Raw genomic sequence first — 16,518 nt, 5'->3', positions numbered from 1 at the left:
ACTCGCTTTAATAAATACAATTATTTACACATGACATGTTGAAATGAACTCATCATTCAACCTGAAACACGATATGCAACTAGTTGGCGTTTCCAACATATGAGAAGTACCTGAATGCAGCGTGATTCCGAATGGTTAAGGTACTACATCCGTAGCTTAATTGCAATAATGCTAGTTTTAATTGTGAGCATAACACTTCTGGATTAAGTTTGCTAATGATAGTGGGATGAATATTGTTATATTTTTTATTATAGAGGCATTTAGTGCAGGTTTAAATCCACGTGAATGTAAATGGCCTGTCGACTTGTGCCACATATGGTAATGGCCATAACCATAGATGGCATGGTACAAAAGATGAATGGCCATGGCCATAACTGACAGTTGACCTCTTGATCACAGACCTGATTGCATATGTAATGGCAGGAGTCAATTTTAACATTTGGTGAACAATCAGGATCGTTGTTGTCTTTTGTTTTGTTATGTTAAACAGAGGCAATGCTTGAGTCAGGCAGATTCACTTTCCACTTCAGCTTAATTATTTTGAGTGTAATGTTCTGTGGTGTACATTTTGGCCAGTTGTGGTGACTGAAAATGGTGCTCTGAATTCAGTTCATTGCTCTTATCCACACATTCAGCTGTCTTTCCAAGCTGAAATGTGTGCAGTACCAGTACATCTGTTGCCTATGTAACTCAACATCTTAAAGAACACTTGTAGAATATGATTAGGGAGGGATACATGCATAGCACATGGTTTCAAGCTAAGGTATGCTGCACTGCCTCATAATGCCAATGCCACCAGTCAAGAGACGGCATACTCAATAACATACCGCGCCTACAAAACCCTGTTTAAATTGTTTATTTTTGAAGTTGTTTTTGTAGGTGATGACTCCTCCCAACATAAAACAAAAGTTACAAAATTGTCTATGTAATCAAAATCATGTGTAAGAGACTTCATAAAAAACAAACATGAACACATACATACACATATAGAAGTGAAAGTAACATAAAATTGGCAAACTATTGACCCTGTGATACTCAGCATTGGGTGCATGCAACCTGACAGTAACTGTAGAATATCTACAAAAGTCCAATTAAAGAATTATAGCATCTAACAACTTCAAAACACCAACAACTCCTGCACATTACATGGTGTGCAACCAGCGAGCACTGTTATGCGGGGCACACACGATTCCTGACTCTGTTTTTGTGAAGTTGTGTAAAGGTTCACAGTGTAATACAGCAGGACCCCCTATCAAACAGTTTCAAGCAAGACTGTATATTTGGAACATACAAAATAAATTTTATTATCCATTCTCTTCATGTCTACATCTTATTAGAATTTCTAGACAATGGCATTGTCAAATAACACACCCAAATGAATTCTAATAATCCTGACAGGTGGCAAGTATACATTTCTGTCAAGTCCAGGTGTCAAAATATAACTGAATGTGAAAAGCAATTTTAAATCATCATCTTTGTTATTTTAACATAAAAAGGGGAGCCATGGCCCTGGGCCGCAGTGAGAGCTAGGCAGGACATGGCCATGAGCACACATAAACACAGGTGGAGGAGGCGGCTTTAGGGTTGAGCACCGGTGGCTGCAGGGACTTGTGTGGCCAGAGTGTTGGGAGCAGAGATGACGGGTGATCCAGCAATGTTAGCCAGTGGCTGTGTGGAGGACATTGAGGTGATGCCTATGAGAGACAAGGGGGCTCATTAATCATTTGGTAATGGGTTCATATTCACACATCATCACAGTCACAAACTAGAGGTATGAATTTGAACAATAGCAACATTAGCCAAAGAAACAGTCAAGATTGTGATATAACTTCATTTGCAGCCATTTGCAGTTGCTCTTGTTACAATTGCCTTTTTTTGTTTTGTTTTAAAGAAAAAAAAGGAAAGATAGATGTAATTTTTCTATACAACCCTTCACAATCTGACTTTTACTTTGGCTACAAATAATAGCTAGACATTTGCGTAATAGAAAAAGAAGAATACAATTCCTATAGTTCATTGTGTGCAAGATGACTTACCGGCCATCATACTCGAGGAGCTGACTGGTGTGGAGCTGGCAGCCATCCCTCCAGGAGTGGCCCCCCTTCCCTGATCTTTAACGATGGGATCTGGAGAACAAAAAGCAGATTTTTAGCACCTCGCAAACAAAATACATGTGTAAACACAATCAAGCCAACTTTGAAGTGTGGGCAATTTTTTTTGCTTACGGCAGTTTACTCAAGCAATAAATAACCAATTCAGACGTGGTAATGAAAAATAATAGAAAATAAAATAGGGAGAGCCATTCTTACAGAAGTATGGATGATCCATGGCCTCTCTGGCTGTGAGGCGGGCTTGATGGTCATAGCGCAGCAGTTTGTCCAGGAAGTCCAGAGCCTCTGTGCTGACCAGGTGCTGGTTCTCACTGTGCACAAACCTCTCCCACCTTTTGCGGGAGTGTCTAAGAGAACCAACCGTGGACAAAGTATCGATGTCAGGTATTCGTCAGTCAAAACAATTACATGTTGTTTGATTGAGGCCACAATGTTTTACCTTCCAAGAATGTCATTGAACCGGGGATCCAGCTCAATGTTGTACTTGTCGATGTAGTCGTACAGGTCCTCAGTGCCGAGCACTTTTGCAATTCGCACAAGCTGCGAGTAAGAAGAAACACAATTCAATCATATGAAGGGTATTGAGAAATGGATTCCCTAGCAGTTTATAGTAACAAAGTCATTTAGGAACTCATTGATTTAAGGGACTCAAAATAAAGAAATAAACCTTTTTTCATTTAAGAATGTGCCAGTTTCATTAATTATCTGTACAGCTTGAGAAGTATTTTTGTGGACATCCCTCTGTAGTGGCTAGATATGACTATCTTTATTCACCTGCAACAGAAACTTCTTTACTATATGCAATATTAATTTTTGTATTTAGAAGACAGGAAACTTTCCTTGATTGAGTTATGTACCAATACAATTGGAGAACTAGTTCAACCAAAGTGTTACGTTGTAGAAGCAGAAATGAGCCATGGTGTAAAATGTGATGTGACCCATATCGGCTGTTGTCTTTTACCCCTTTTCTCTCACATTCAGTACACCAAACTTAATAATAAATGTCCACTATCACTCAATAACTGCGAAGATAACTTTGAGACGGACAAAATCCCAGGTGCTCTCCAGAAGCGCTGCCATACGGACTCAGTGTAGGAAGAATGTTATGTGGTTTGACGGTGTAAAATAACAAAACCATCTATGATGCAATTATGGTGGGGGGAAAATACAGCCCCTGACACTGCTGTCTTTAGACCACAGGTTTGTGACTATACAAACTAAAGACTTGATTTAAAATAGATGTTAAAAAGGCCCAATAACTACCTGATCGTAGTTGTCATGACCGTGGAAGAAAGGTTCCTTTCTGAATATCATGCTGGCAAGCATGCAACCCAAACTCCACATGTCCAGGCTGTAGTCATACATCTAGAAAGGATTTCAAAACATTTTAAAATCAATTATTTCTTCTTTAATTGCTGTGTTGTGTAAAATGTACACTACTACACATTGAGGAAGAGTATAGGGCTCTCACCTGGTAGTCTACCAGCAGTTCAGGTCCTTTGAAGTACCTGGATGCCACTCTCACGTTGTATTCCTGGTTTGGGTGGTAGAATTCTGCCAGACCCCAATCGATTAGGCGGAGCTGCAAGTTTAAAAACCACTGAGTTGAGTGTATTTCTTAAAAAAATAAAGTAAAAAAATAGAAAAGCTCTTAGCTTGAAGACAAGACAAAACCAGAATGGTCAATATGTGAGACAATACCTTTCTGTGTTCATGGTCAATCATTACATTGTGTGGCTTGACATCTCTGTGCATTATCCCCATACTGTGGCAGTAATCCAGAGCCTAGCAGGTCAAAAGGATAAACAAACCTGTTAGGTGTATGCACTGAATACCAGACTGATGTAACTAGATCATGAAACTACAATATTTTAGGAAAATGTTAAACAATCGATGCGGACCATAAAATCAAGAGAAACAAAGGCTATGTCTTACCTTTAAGATTTCGTACATGTAGAACCGTATGTCGAAGTCAGATAGGGTTTGATACAATTGCTGTGAAAAAAAAATGGATTAGCCATTTGTCAAATGATTGCATATCCCAAAGTACAAGACAACAGAAGCACTGTGCTATTTACCTTGAAGTCTGTGTTGTTCACATGTTCAAAGACCAGAGCAGGGGTTCGGGACTAAAATGAAAGAATAAAAAACAAAATACTTATATTTATGTACGTAAAACTCTTAATTTTTTTTACAGTACAAAAAGGAGAACACAATTACCACAGGATCCTTGACGATATCTAACAGTGAGATGATATTTGGGCCACCCCTCAGATTTTCCAGGATCTTTATTTCCCTCTTGATTTTCTTTTTCTTGACCGGCTGTGAACAGAGGGATTCTTGTAACAAAACTGAAGTGCCAAGATGATGACATCGTTATGAAACAAAAACATTTGCCAATCCTCCAAGGATCTTGACTGTATTATATCCATACCTTGAGTATTTTGACGACCACCTTTTCATTGTTAGTGATGTTTATGGCTTCAAACACTTCACTATATTTGCCTCTTCCTAGTTTTCTGACTAGCTGATAGTCGTCTTGGTTCCTAAAAACACAGAACAAAAAAAAATTGTTGAAGAACGCTCAGGATCCTTAACCACAAAACAAAACAATTACAACTAATTGGCCAACAATTTCCCCTTTTTCCTTACCCCCATTCAACAACATGGGACTCATAGTCCCAATATTCCCGAGGTCTTTGTGTGTTTACATCAGGGTAAACTCGAGAGCGGCTTGGAACAGGGCCAGACATATTCTACACAGGATCTTCTCTAAATCTCCTAGAACAAGACCAATAATACAAATTAAAAACAAGTGACTTAAAATCCCAACTAAAATAATGAGTCACATCAATATCACTTTGCACACTAATGCACAAGGTTTTAATACTCAATTACATCATAACAAAAAAACTGTGACGTAAGGTAAATATATTATACATTTATAATTCAAGAAAACACAATACCTACCTGGGAGATTCCCTCCAGGATGATGTTGATAGGGTAATTAAAACAGGAGCCTTTGGTAGGAAAGCTATAAGAGAATACAAATATAAAACAGACAGTTAGATTACTGCAGTCCAGCCATGCATACTAGGTCAACGCACCATAAGTAGAAATATTAATGAGAAATATTAATTAAAACTTAAGATACATTTTAACTTGAAAATGTCCCCCCACTGTTTCACAGGATGTTGATTTAAATATGAGAATTTCAAATGAAAATACCAGTTTGTCACGTGCTAAAGGAAGGTAGTAAAAATAACGTTCGAACTGAAATAGACAGACTGTAAACAAATACAATATTGTATCTAGTATGTCTCATAATAGTGGCGTGTGAAATATAGAAACCTCAGTGTTAAACGGGGGCATCAAACCAGTCTAATCAGGAGGTACAGGGTTCAATACAGTCATCACTGGGGGCTACACCAAGGCTGTATCTCCTGTTGAAAAAAAAACACAAAGTAGGTTGATTAAAATCAATACTGTCAATTAAACAAACGTGAGCGAACTATGTGAGCTAACGCAAGCAAGCCAATACAGCAAGTACGGCTACAATGTAATGTATGGGTTTATAAGAAGCTTCCAATCGACAAATTATCTGTCTGGTACGAAACGCTGGTTAAGTCGCAGCCGGTTGCCCGCTTAGTACTTTAATGAAAAGGTGAGTGTACGCACAAACCGTATGTGGCCCAAGGCCTGCACAAGTGCAGTGAAGCTAACAGCTAATTTAGCGTAGTTTAGCTACCAGGCAAAGCAGGCAGCTGGATGGGCTGCTAGCTAGTTAGCATTAGCTCGTGAATGGCAAATGGAAAAGCCGGTTGGAAAGTCACAACTAGCTCTCGACTTCGTTATGGGACCGTAACGGAAATAAATTACCAGCCGGCGTCAAAATAGTCCAAAAAGCATTATAGTGGCTGTAGAGCCGTACAACAAGCTTCGAAAAAGATGTTTCCTAAAGCTAGAAAGTGCTAAGCTAGCAGGCTAGGGGAGTGAATAGCCTGCTGGCTGGCGAGGCAACTGACTGACAACGCCTTGAAAAAACATCCTACAAACACTGTGAACGAACAGAAAAATGGAACCTCAGCTGTGTTACTTGTTTCCAGCGTTCCCCCGCATGTAAAACAGTCAACGGTAGTCCCAAATCTACGACGTTTTGTTGGTTAAATAACACGATTACCTCTCAGCAGCGTTGTTGGGACGTCAATATGGCGATGCTTGGGATCAAGAGCTTAGTGCGAATAGCATTTCCCGCAGAGGGCGCTCTCTTTTTTCTTTTTCATGGGGGAGATTGCAGCTCCCTCTGCCACCAACAGGTCTGAGGAGCCAGAAACTTTATCTGCATGTGTTACTTACAGGCTACTCAGTCACTTATGTAATGTGTTTTAGTTATTTAAAAAACCTTGGTTAATCTAACTCAGACTCACTGTTAATTTCAATAAATAGCCTTATGCACGTTTGGCCAAAGGAATTGATAGGCTGCTACGAGGTTGTTAAGGGCATATTAATTCAGCCCTTCAGTGAGCCTACAGAATTGTTTATTTTTTTATGTAGCCTAATGAGTAGGCCTAGGCTACAGACGGCTCATGCATCACATAGCAATTTAATTGAATCGCATTCCTGTGCTCTCCATTCCAGGATATTTATAGGGATGTTCCTTTGAGACTGATACTCAGTAGTTTTTAAAAGGTCTTTCTTTTGGAAAAGCATAGGCCCAGCCCAGGGCTCACTGGGTAGCCTAAATGCACAATGGTAGACTATAACCGATAGAAAACAATACATGTTCTGTGGCATCATTGAAAGGTTACTTCAGTTCTAGAAAAAGCCTCGGGCATTCTCCTGAAGTAGCCTAACCACCCAGCAATAATCAATACATAAAAGAGAGGAAGACTAATCTCTTCTGTGAGTTTAAATGTTAAGAACAATTGCTTTCATTTTGAATTAATGTAATGAAAGGGCCCCTGTAAACCTATCCCCTTGTAGCCTAATTGTAGCCTCTGCCTGCAAGTCGTGCACTGTTAAACACACAGAAAAAGTCTTTGACTTCACCTCAATCCGATACATCTGGCCAGGGTCTATAATTACCTATGGCAAGGCCTATTAAAGGTGAAAAATCAGGGAAGAGCAGCAGTAGCCTATAAACGCCTATAAGAACTCTTGCTTGGACACAGCTGGGAAACATTGTCAAAAATGAAGATGTAAGTTTTTATTTTTTGTCTAAAAGAAATGTGTCTTTTCAAACTTTGCCAAAATGTATTATATTGCTGCAGATGTGCTCCAGATGAACTCCACACAATTATATATAAACATGCATTTTAAGTAACTTTGAATTATTGTAATTTAATTTGTTTCAGCTTCATGGGGTGTCTTTTTCTTTCAATTGCAACTATGGTGGCAACAGCTCCAATCAGAGGTAAGCCAATCTGAAGAGAGTTTTTGTTAAAATGTTGTTTTAAATCTTGTAATGCACATATATTTACATAGTTATAATAATGTATTATATAAGATAGTTATATCTTACATAATAATTACTTTCTTTTCAAGCCCAAAGAGAAAATGTGTTGAACTTCAGTAATGGTGAGATGATTATTAATGTAACTTATGTCATTTTATGTTTATTTTTACATGCAAAGTAGTCAATTCCTGCCTTTTTATAAGATCAATCAGACCCGTTTAAATCACCATTGTAGACCTTTATCACATAACATGTTCATTTTTGTTGCTATAGATGCACTTGGCACAACTCCTGAGAAGACTATACCTGCAAATATAACAGGTCGGTGATTCCAAAATGTATCAGATAAACTTGATATATGTTAATTTTTAAACAGAAAGGTGACACGTTTGATGTCTCCTTCAAATTGATTTTTGTTTCACAGGGAAATTAGTAATATCGTATAATTAATCCACATTTACTTTCTAATATCTGCAATGTTTTCAAACTCTGTAAGTAAAGGTTGATTTGTTTGCATTGTATTTCCTATTGAAAGAAATAGATACAAAGTAATACAGTGGGTTATGTTGGTTAATGTGTACATATATTTAAAACTAGAGGATCACTGATAAATTTTCTTTTGATTTGGTGTAGCACATGCAACAAAATACAAAACATGGTGTTTGTCATCAGTCATTTTAGATTTTTCTTTGTATTCATTCACAGATATGTCAAAATCAGAAGAGAGTTTTGACGTAAATGGATTTGCAGGTATGTGGGCTTTATGTCACATACATACATACATACATACATACATACATACATACATACATACATACATACATACATACATACATACATACATACATACATACATACATACATACATACATACATACATACATACATACATACATACATACATACATACATACATACAATAACTATTTATTCTCATATTAATACATATTAAATTATATTTAATATTTCAAAACCTGAAAAATTGGTGAAGGGGGTGATTACAAATGTGCAGTAATTCAGATGTTGTAGAAATATCTTTTTACTCTTCTTAGCTACACCCAAAGACCCTGACAGCCATGAGATGACGATTACTAAAGTAATGGGGAAAGATAAGGCTGATCCTAACAGTGACCAAGGAATGACAGCGGAGGCAGAAACTTTGTCAGGAAAACAAGTCTTCCGTTTGAGAGGAGACCAAGTGGCCTACAGTCTCCAAAGAAAGGCAGCATCACCAGGCAGAGTTACTGTTTTAAACGGTATGTTGGCCCCGAGCCCGAGCAGAGAACTGCTGGATTGGGACAGTTTGGAGAACAACAATGGCAGACGACCTGCTCCCGTGGGAAACAGAGGAGACCCAGACTATGATGGTAAACACTATTCCCCTACATTACATTAAACTAAACACATTGTTCCAAGAATAATGCTCTTAGCATTCTTAAGGCTGAACAATTGGTTTATCTACTTCCATAGAAACCAGAGAATTTATGAGCGCTGAGACGTATCCGATGGGTAGGAACTATATTTTCTTCCACCAGTGAATACAATAGTGTACTTACATGTTTGATTATCAATGCATAAGGTGACTGCTTTCATGAAATATATGTCATTTTTGGTAACCGTCTTTCCCACATGTGATGTAGCACCTCAAGAGCACGTGCCCAGTAGCTTGTCTGTTCCAACCCAGAGCCAAGCCCCCTGATGATCATACAGAGGTCTGTTTTCCTTTTTGCTTGCTATTTTATCTATCCACCCAGCCTGGCTTATAGGAAACAACTGAATATGTCAAACACATATGGCACATTGAAATGTGTTACATTCCATCCTTGCCAATTAGACTATAAAATGGTTCCCGCTTTGTTATTCATCTGGTATGAATGTAATGTTGGGTGACATTGTTTTTCCTCCCCTTTTTTTCCAGATTCTATTTCTTCCTCAAAATGAGTCAGGGGCCGCCACATGTTGAGTCAGAGGAGGCAGGAAAGGCTGCTTCCATATACAGTTGCTTCTGGGACTTTTTTTTATCCAAATTTAGATTTTTAAATGGATTATTTTTTTTGTATTTTTAGCTATGTGATCATATGAACCTACCTATGTGTGTGTGTAAATGTGTAATCTCCTGCAATATGAATAAAACATTGAAGATACATGTAAGGAATGCATTGTTTTCATTTCTTAATTTTTAAAATGTAGTTTAGTTTATAGTCAGTTAAATACAAATACATTTAATACAGCTTAAGGTTATCAAATCATAGGAATGTGGTAGAGCAAACTTTCAGCACAACACAATGCTATATAAGATATTAGTTACATGCAAAATACATACGTGTATACTGTATGTTATTTCCCATATAATGTGGGAGGATCTGGCAGAAAAAAATCTGTGTTGCAGATTGTGTGGTAACACCAGTTATAGCTTGAGAAAATGGGGGAAACTTTTTTTTTAATACAGTTCCTTTGTTTCATTTCTTATAGTGCTGTAGCTCACTGTACACATCTGACTGGACTCCATGTAACTCCTATGAAAAAGTCAAAACAATTCATAATTGAAACACAAACGATATGTAAATACAGCCATTTCATATTGAGAGTCTTTGAGGCTTAAATAGTAATATAGTTCAGCTTTACCTGGTAGGGGGATTCTGTGACCTCAGTTGCCATTTTCTTTGATATTGAAGACGGATGTCTTGATGATGATGGATTTCTTTTACCTGTCAACAACAATGTTAAAAAGTATCAAGTTACTTTCCATATCCACCCAGCAAACACTCACACATTAGCAGCAACATAGACAGAGACCGTGCTCACCATCATGTGAATTCCATTCTCTCCTTCTCTTTTGGTGAGTGGCAAAGCAGAACACGGAAATAGTGATGAAGAGGGTCAAGATAATATCAGATGCAATGATGCCCACTACGGCCCCGATGTTTATTACGTAACAGGAACCACATTCTGTGAAAGAATGAAGATACAGTGGGCTGTAACACCAAAAAACACAGATAACATTCATTTCCAGCCTCCCACAGGAAAATAAGTTTCTAGAAAAATAGATACCTTGCTGCCCTTCTGCTGATCCTGGAAGACAAAGAGTTCATGAAACTTCAGATGATAACAGCACTTCTACTATTGGGTCATCGCTACAATTTATTCATGTGAAATCACACAAAGCACCCACTCACCAAACAAAGAACCCACAATACAGAGAGCGTCAGACATCTTCTGTAGTTCTTTTTTGGGTGAGTGAGGTTGAGCTCGAAGGCCACCTGTCCTTCTGTACTCCCTTCAAATGGCAGTGTTGTTGCACCCATAAACAAGAAGTTGGGTGCCAGAGGTGGGACGATTCGCAGATGAAGAAGTGTCCGCAGGCGATACTGGCAGTGGTGTGAGGGCTGTGTGGGGAGGAGGAGGGAGTCCACTGAGAGAAGAGGAAGCTGCTGTTTGTGTTCCTTCTCTAGATGTTAAATTCATGTTCAAATTCAAATTCATGTGAGGGTTGCTGGTGTCACAGAAAACACACATTCTTTTACTCTGACTCTGTCAAATTTCATCATTGGAATTCATACCTTCTTTTTGATTTTTTTTAACAGTATATTGTTGTAGATTGTTTAGGTTAACTTGTTTGAGATGCTTTATTTCCTTAAACCTGCAGTTTCTGCTGAAATACATGCAACAGCGTTTCCTCATGACCTGTGGTTTAGAGCAGGCGGTGGCCGCAGTCACTGCTACACAGTCGTCAATGTTAGACCACAGGTTTATATCTCTAGGGGTGAAGCTGTACTTTCAGTGAAATGAAAGCATTCTTTCATTGTTTTTATCAAGAAGACCATTGTGTTTCAGTGTCCAAATTATCAAAAAAACAAAAAGATGGATATATTAAATACAACATTCTTTATGCCTAATGTGTGTGCACTTAGCATACACAATTCAGAAAATACAAACTTACTGAAAAGAACATGAGATAACCCCTCAGTTATAAAAATCTATGCAAGTAGAAGACCCAAGAAGACAATTAGTCAAAATGTAGAATGAATGTATCATTATTACAAGGAATATCTTGTTATTTATAAATGGCAAGCAGCAGCAAGAATATATGGATCCTTACGACTCAATTTTAATTTCTAATATTAAAGCACCATTTATATGTTTGTGAGTTGTAACTGTTTACTTTATAAATGGTTACTTATTTATACACTAATATTTCATCTGTTATAAAGCTTTTATAAGATTACCAGTCAGTATGTGGAAGATACCTTATCTTTATCTAGCTGGAAACTTCATTTTTCTTTTCAGCTTTATCCTCTAATCAGTTGTTTGACCTCTGGCATTCTGGAAATATCCTGTGGAGCAGCTGGACAAACTTTTTGATAGATTATTGAACTGTTAAAAGAACTCGATGTGAACTGTTATTAATTACTAAACTATCAGTTGAGAAAGTATGACCTTTTATTCATGAGTGTACTAATCATTTTACCATTAATGACTCACAGGTCAGTTTTTTCTTGTTGTCAACATCTTACATATGAATTAACTGGACTGGGGATGGGAAATCATGGGAATGGGAATTAAAGCTGCATCAACAACTGCTTGTGTGTGCTTATAATGCAACGTTATTGTGTCAAAGGCTGCCCTTAAATCCAACAACAAAGGACAGATTAGTCAACTCTGATCTACAAGCTAAAGGGAAATTCCTCATGCACAACCTCAAACTTTGTGAAAGTGACCACAGGACAAGATGGTTTGCGCTTTACAATCCATCCCATTGCTGGCCTCTCAAAATTATAATTTGGTTTTTCTATTCCAGTGTGGTTTTACTGCATAGACAGCCTAACTCAGGTTAGTGATCAAACAACATACAGTATATTTACTGTATAAGCGGTAGAGCAGAAACATATTGCAAAGATATTGAATCAGCTTGGTCAACTTGTCTGTTTGACTGAAATGGCCAACAGCCGTTTAACCACAGCTTCACCTCGACACACAACGAGAGCTAACAACATCTGCCCCAAATCTGGTCTCCTTTGTGAGTCATACTGTTCCTATGTCCCTATAGTACAAAACAAATTAGATGAGAAGAACCTTCAAAGCTAACAAACATAGAAAAACTTTAAACCAAACAATCAACCATATACAAATATTAAGTAAATGATCGTGTATTGATAATATATTGTGTTTATCATTATGCTGAACATTCTATTTTGTCAATATTTCTATAACATTATCATACATACCTCAAATGCTAAATCCACAGGAAAAGCATGTATATAAAATGACTGAAAAATAGTTATTTTATGTTTTAAAATCAAAAAACGTCAATACCATACAGCTTTTGATAAGGGAGAAATTCTGTTAAAATGCAGACATTTTGCTACCATTTGTTGACTGCAGAGGGTGCTGTTGGGTGTTGTTACAGTGCCAACATTTCACTTAACTGGACTGAGATTTTATATTTCTATTCACAGGTTTGGGGTTTTTGATTAAGACACTTTGAGCTTTGTGTCTGAAACGCCACATAGGTTTTGCAAATAACTCCAAGCAGATAATTGAAGAGCACAAGCACACATTGTGATTAAATGGCTTTTTAAAAGGTTTTGAAGTGCTTATATAGGGCAATTAGAATGTTGTAGATACAATGCATTGGATGAGCAGCAAAATAAGTAATATAGTCAAGTTTTTATTTTATTTATTATGACTGTGTTTATTGTTTGTGTAATGAACTGAACAGAAATGTTACATGCAGGAAATGCAAAATAATTTAATGTGAAAGCAGTTTAACAACATTTCGCGATATATTTTTGATAGACAAGGATATATAAAAAGCTGAATTTCCTAATGTCCTACACCATCTTTAGATTAGCTCTTGCAGTTGGCCCGGACATTCATATACACTTTGTTTGCTGTAGAGACAGGAGAAGAGAGACACAAAAAAGGAGGAGAATATATTATTTCAAAACACAAAATTGATTTTGAAAAAGCTTTAGCATTTCTGATAAATACACTACAAAAAAGATACATTTCAGCTCCATTTTCTCACCATTGTCTATCTTCTGACGGCGAAAGCTTGCACATCGGTAGGTGACAATGACAATCATGAGGGTCAGGATCACATCAGCACAGATGATGCCCGCTATTGTCCCCGGCTCAATCCTGTAGCAAGACACGGTGCTATCTGGCACACACACACACACACACACACACACACACACACACACACACACACACACACACACACACACACACACACACACACACACACACACACACACACACACACACACACACACACACACACACACACACACACACACACACACACACACACACACACACACACACACACAGACACACATATAGACAGAAGAGAAGTGTGGGATGGGAGGATGTGAGCTCATAAACTGACTGGAAAGAATGATTCAGCAAGTGCTTGTTTCAGCAAGCTTGTTTTGTTTTTCTTCTAAATGATAACATTGATTAAAAAAATCATTCCGTGTGCACTTCTTTGTTGTTTTACATACCTGCAAGCCCCACTGCCAGGTCTTAGAGGGGTAAAAGGAGAAACATGAAAACATGAGAGATGCAGCTTTTCTTTGCTATTGGTGTCATGCAGCAACACCTCAGTCGGTTAAGTTTCCATCGTGCAAAGTGATTGTGGTTGAATTTCCTGTGTAGGACCACCATTTGTGCTTGTGTGTGAGTGTGTGTGTGTGTGTGTGTGTGTGTGTATGTGTGTTAGGGTAGGGGAGGAAAGCTTTAAAATGTACTTACCACAGAGAAAAATTAGGGCAAAGATAAAGAATTTCTTGTACGCCATTGCCAAGTTTTTCAACTCAGTTCTGTGCTTTGCTGAGAGACACAAAAATAAACCAGACTTTGATTTGTGCCACATGATTCAAAATGTAGAAAGGCATTCGATGATCAGTCACATGTTGTATTATAATTCAATGTCCTTAAACTGTCACGGTATTTGATCTCAGTATCAAATATGAATCACTTAAAATCAGCGGTATGAAACAGAAGGTTTGGCCTATAATCTGCATTAACAACTCCTCTACCACTGTAATTTTAATGTTGCTTAGAAGGAGTTTTAGGAAAATTGACTGAGAAGAATTAAAGTATAAAGAAACAAACAAACAAACTCATTATTAAAGGATTACACTAAACAACATGTAGATTGAGCTCTGCCATCAAAGTTGTATACAATAAAAATCCCCTAGATTTTCTGGTTGTATATCTTTAATCTAAAATGACAAACAAAACCATTTTGATGTGGCTCAACAGACATTAAATTGTTAAAAGTTGGGACAAGGAAGAGAAAGTCAAAAAGATCTGCATACCTGCCGCCTGTTCTGCAGTCTGGAATCCAAAAAAAAAGGATGTGACTCTAGTTTCCCATCAGTTTTTTTGTTTTACTTCTGAGGGCTGACGTCAAATTTTCTTGCTTCCCCTGTTGGGCGGAAACATCGCCTTTTTGTTTCTGTGTAAACTCAGTGCTGGGTGGCAAAACCATAACAGCAGATTTTCTGCCTACTGAATGCTGCTTTAAACTTTTACACCTAAGTTATAATAGTAATGTAATAGAATATATATTATTATGATAGAATAGTCTTCACTTAAATGTCTCTGAGAATATGTTTGTGGACTTTGCACTCCAAAAATAACTAAATAAAAGACACAATTCACAGACATAAAACATCACAGAGGTCAAATATACAGTTAAAAGTATATTCAATGAAGTACTACTAGACACAATCGCACTGTACTGTAATGGCTATCACACAAACCCCAAAGAAGTCGCATCTACCGACTCTCTCACTTTGAAACACCAACTAATGTAGGTGGAAAATGTTTTCTGTACTTGAGGTAGCCTACCGTTAAATACTCTGCCACAAGGTTCATGAGTTGGAACAGCAGAGAACATTAACCGGATCAATCTTCAGGGCCAGTTTTGCTGAGACTCTGCTCATCTTAAGAGAGATCAACTCGACAGACAGACAGGAGCGAACAGGTTGTGGGTTGTTACATAAGATGCCACCCCTGTGTATATGCTATTTATTCATTAAGCCTCTGCATGGATACACTCTGTATGACATTCAAGGATTTGTGCTTTTAATAAACACTGCCAAATGATTTTGGCGCAGGTCCTTTCACCAATCCTTTTGAATAAGAGTGAAACTTACTCTTGGCAACAGCAGATGGAGCTGTGAGACCGTGGACAGCATACTTCAACACAGAGCGCTCGATGCCTTTGAAATTGAAAATGTCACACTAGTCTATGGGGTTCACACATGTTTTGTTCTTCATTACATACATCCCAGTTACTTTGGACTCAAACTTCCTTTCAAAAATAAACAGGCATCAAGGCCCAGTTTCATCTGCAATAACACAGAGTTAACTAGGAAATACATCCTAAATGAGGGCACTTTGAAGACTTTTTAATTCGGAAAAAAATGTTTTGCCCCGCTCTGCTACCTAAATTATGTTTTGATTCATTTCATGTTGTCACGTATTCACTTCCTGTCTCATGTTTTTTTTTCAGATGCTTCCCGTCCTGTCCTTGTGTGTTTTCCACATTTTCCATTTTCCCACTATGTCCTGATACATTTCACCTGTACCTCATTATCCTTTCATCCCTGGTGTATTAAATGTGTGTTTTCCCCTTTCTGGGCAGGTACTTCTTTGTTCCCTAGAGTCAAGAGTCCCAACAATATCCCTTGTGTTGAGTTCTTCTGGTTATTTGATCTTGAGTATCCTCTTGGGATTTGGCCTTTGCCATATCCCAGTCAGACTTGTTTGTCTGAATCCTGATTGACAGAATCTGATTTAAAGGTGGAGTCAGTGATTTTGCTGAAGGCTTGTTGTCAAAATCACTTTTTGTCAAAATCAGTGAATATCACGTTCAAAATCTGCTCCCTGTCCGTACTGTGTGTGTTTTCAGAAAAAAAATCCTGTGTCCGTAGG

The 16,518-nt window shown here is 37.8% G+C and overlaps 3 protein-coding genes across 4 annotated transcripts; all 3 read right to left on the bottom strand.

Annotated features, from left to right (window-relative positions):
• Positions 1 to 841: 841 nt before the first annotated feature.
• LOC307259780 (casein kinase II subunit alpha) lies at positions 842 to 6,345 on the bottom strand. Of its 2 annotated transcripts, none has more exons than XM_080039765.1 (15): positions 6,292 to 6,345; positions 5,463 to 5,554; positions 5,082 to 5,145; positions 4,764 to 4,892; positions 4,546 to 4,657; positions 4,332 to 4,433; positions 4,190 to 4,240; positions 4,047 to 4,106; positions 3,813 to 3,896; positions 3,583 to 3,693; positions 3,375 to 3,476; positions 2,551 to 2,651; positions 2,310 to 2,458; positions 2,037 to 2,126; positions 842 to 1,694 (listed from the first exon to the last, which is right to left on the bottom strand). In XM_080039765.1, the coding sequence occupies exons 4-15, from the start codon at positions 4,862 to 4,864 to the stop codon at positions 1,579 to 1,581; spliced, it is 1,179 nt and encodes a 392-aa protein (XP_079895891.1). In that variant the 5' UTR covers positions 4,865 to 4,892; positions 5,082 to 5,145; positions 5,463 to 5,554; positions 6,292 to 6,345; the 3' UTR covers positions 842 to 1,578. The 2 variants fall into 2 exon arrangements, with proteins under 2 accessions (XP_079895891.1, XP_079895892.1); XM_080039766.1 differs by having other exon boundaries at positions 6,194 to 6,325.
• Positions 6,346 to 9,915: 3,570 nt separating this feature from the next.
• Positions 9,916 to 10,829, bottom strand: tyrobp (transmembrane immune signaling adaptor TYROBP). The gene is made up of 5 exons (XM_080039271.1): positions 10,743 to 10,829; positions 10,618 to 10,638; positions 10,372 to 10,515; positions 10,192 to 10,274; positions 9,916 to 10,082 (listed from the first exon to the last, which is right to left on the bottom strand). The coding sequence occupies exons 1-5, from the start codon at positions 10,777 to 10,779 to the stop codon at positions 10,026 to 10,028; spliced, it is 342 nt and encodes a 113-aa protein (XP_079895397.1). The 5' UTR covers positions 10,780 to 10,829; the 3' UTR covers positions 9,916 to 10,025.
• Positions 10,830 to 13,282: 2,453 nt separating this feature from the next.
• Positions 13,283 to 14,946, bottom strand: hcst (hematopoietic cell signal transducer). Its single transcript, XM_080039535.1, has 5 exons — positions 14,895 to 14,946; positions 14,326 to 14,403; positions 14,076 to 14,096; positions 13,595 to 13,729; positions 13,283 to 13,457 (listed from the first exon to the last, which is right to left on the bottom strand). Exons 2-5 carry the CDS (start codon positions 14,369 to 14,371, stop codon positions 13,414 to 13,416), a joined length of 246 nt encoding a protein of 81 aa, XP_079895661.1. The 5' UTR covers positions 14,372 to 14,403; positions 14,895 to 14,946; the 3' UTR covers positions 13,283 to 13,413.
• Between the last annotated feature and the right edge of the window lie 1,572 nt (positions 14,947 to 16,518).

The sequence above is a fragment of the Ammodytes marinus genome (assembly GCF_949987685.1).
Source record: "Ammodytes marinus genome assembly, chromosome: 13".
Lineage (NCBI taxonomy): Eukaryota > Metazoa > Chordata > Actinopteri > Uranoscopiformes > Ammodytidae > Ammodytes > Ammodytes marinus.
This window is presented reverse-complemented; position numbering and strand designations above follow the sequence as displayed.

What these genes read in the sequence shown, in the direction of transcription:
- LOC307259780 (XM_080039765.1), bottom strand. Translation starts at nt 4,864, where the DNA reads ATGTCTGGCCCTGTTCCAAGCCGCTCTCGAGTTTACCCTGATGTAAAC. An exon ending in TCCCATGTTGTTGAATGGGG is followed by an intron (nt 4,658 to 4,763) that starts GTAAGGAAAAAG and finishes CTGTGTTTTTAG; the next exon opens with GAACCAAGACGACTATCAGC. An exon ending in TGAACAACACAGACTTCAAG is followed by an intron (nt 4,107 to 4,189) that starts GTAAATAGCACA and finishes TTTTTTTCACAG; the next exon opens with CAATTGTATCAAACCCTATC.
- tyrobp (XM_080039271.1), bottom strand. Translation starts at nt 10,779, where the DNA reads ATGTCTGACGCTCTCTGTATTGTGGGTTCTTTGTTTG. An exon ending in TATTGTGGGTTCTTTGTTTG is followed by an intron (nt 10,639 to 10,742) that starts GTGAGTGGGTGC and finishes TTTGTCTTCCAG; the next exon opens with GATCAGCAGAAGGGCAGCAA. An exon ending in TCACAGAATCCCCCTACCAG is followed by an intron (nt 10,083 to 10,191) that starts GTAAAGCTGAAC and finishes ACTTTTTCATAG; the next exon opens with GAGTTACATGGAGTCCAGTC.
- hcst (XM_080039535.1), bottom strand. Translation starts at nt 14,371, where the DNA reads ATGGCGTACAAGAAATTCTTTATCTTTGCCCTAATTTTTCTCTGTG. An exon ending in CCTGGCAGTGGGGCTTGCAG is followed by an intron (nt 13,730 to 14,075) that starts GTATGTAAAACA and finishes TGTGTGTGCCAG; the next exon opens with ATAGCACCGTGTCTTGCTAC. An exon ending in CCGTCAGAAGATAGACAATG is followed by an intron (nt 13,458 to 13,594) that starts GTGAGAAAATGG and finishes CTGTCTCTACAG; the next exon opens with CAAACAAAGTGTATATGAAT.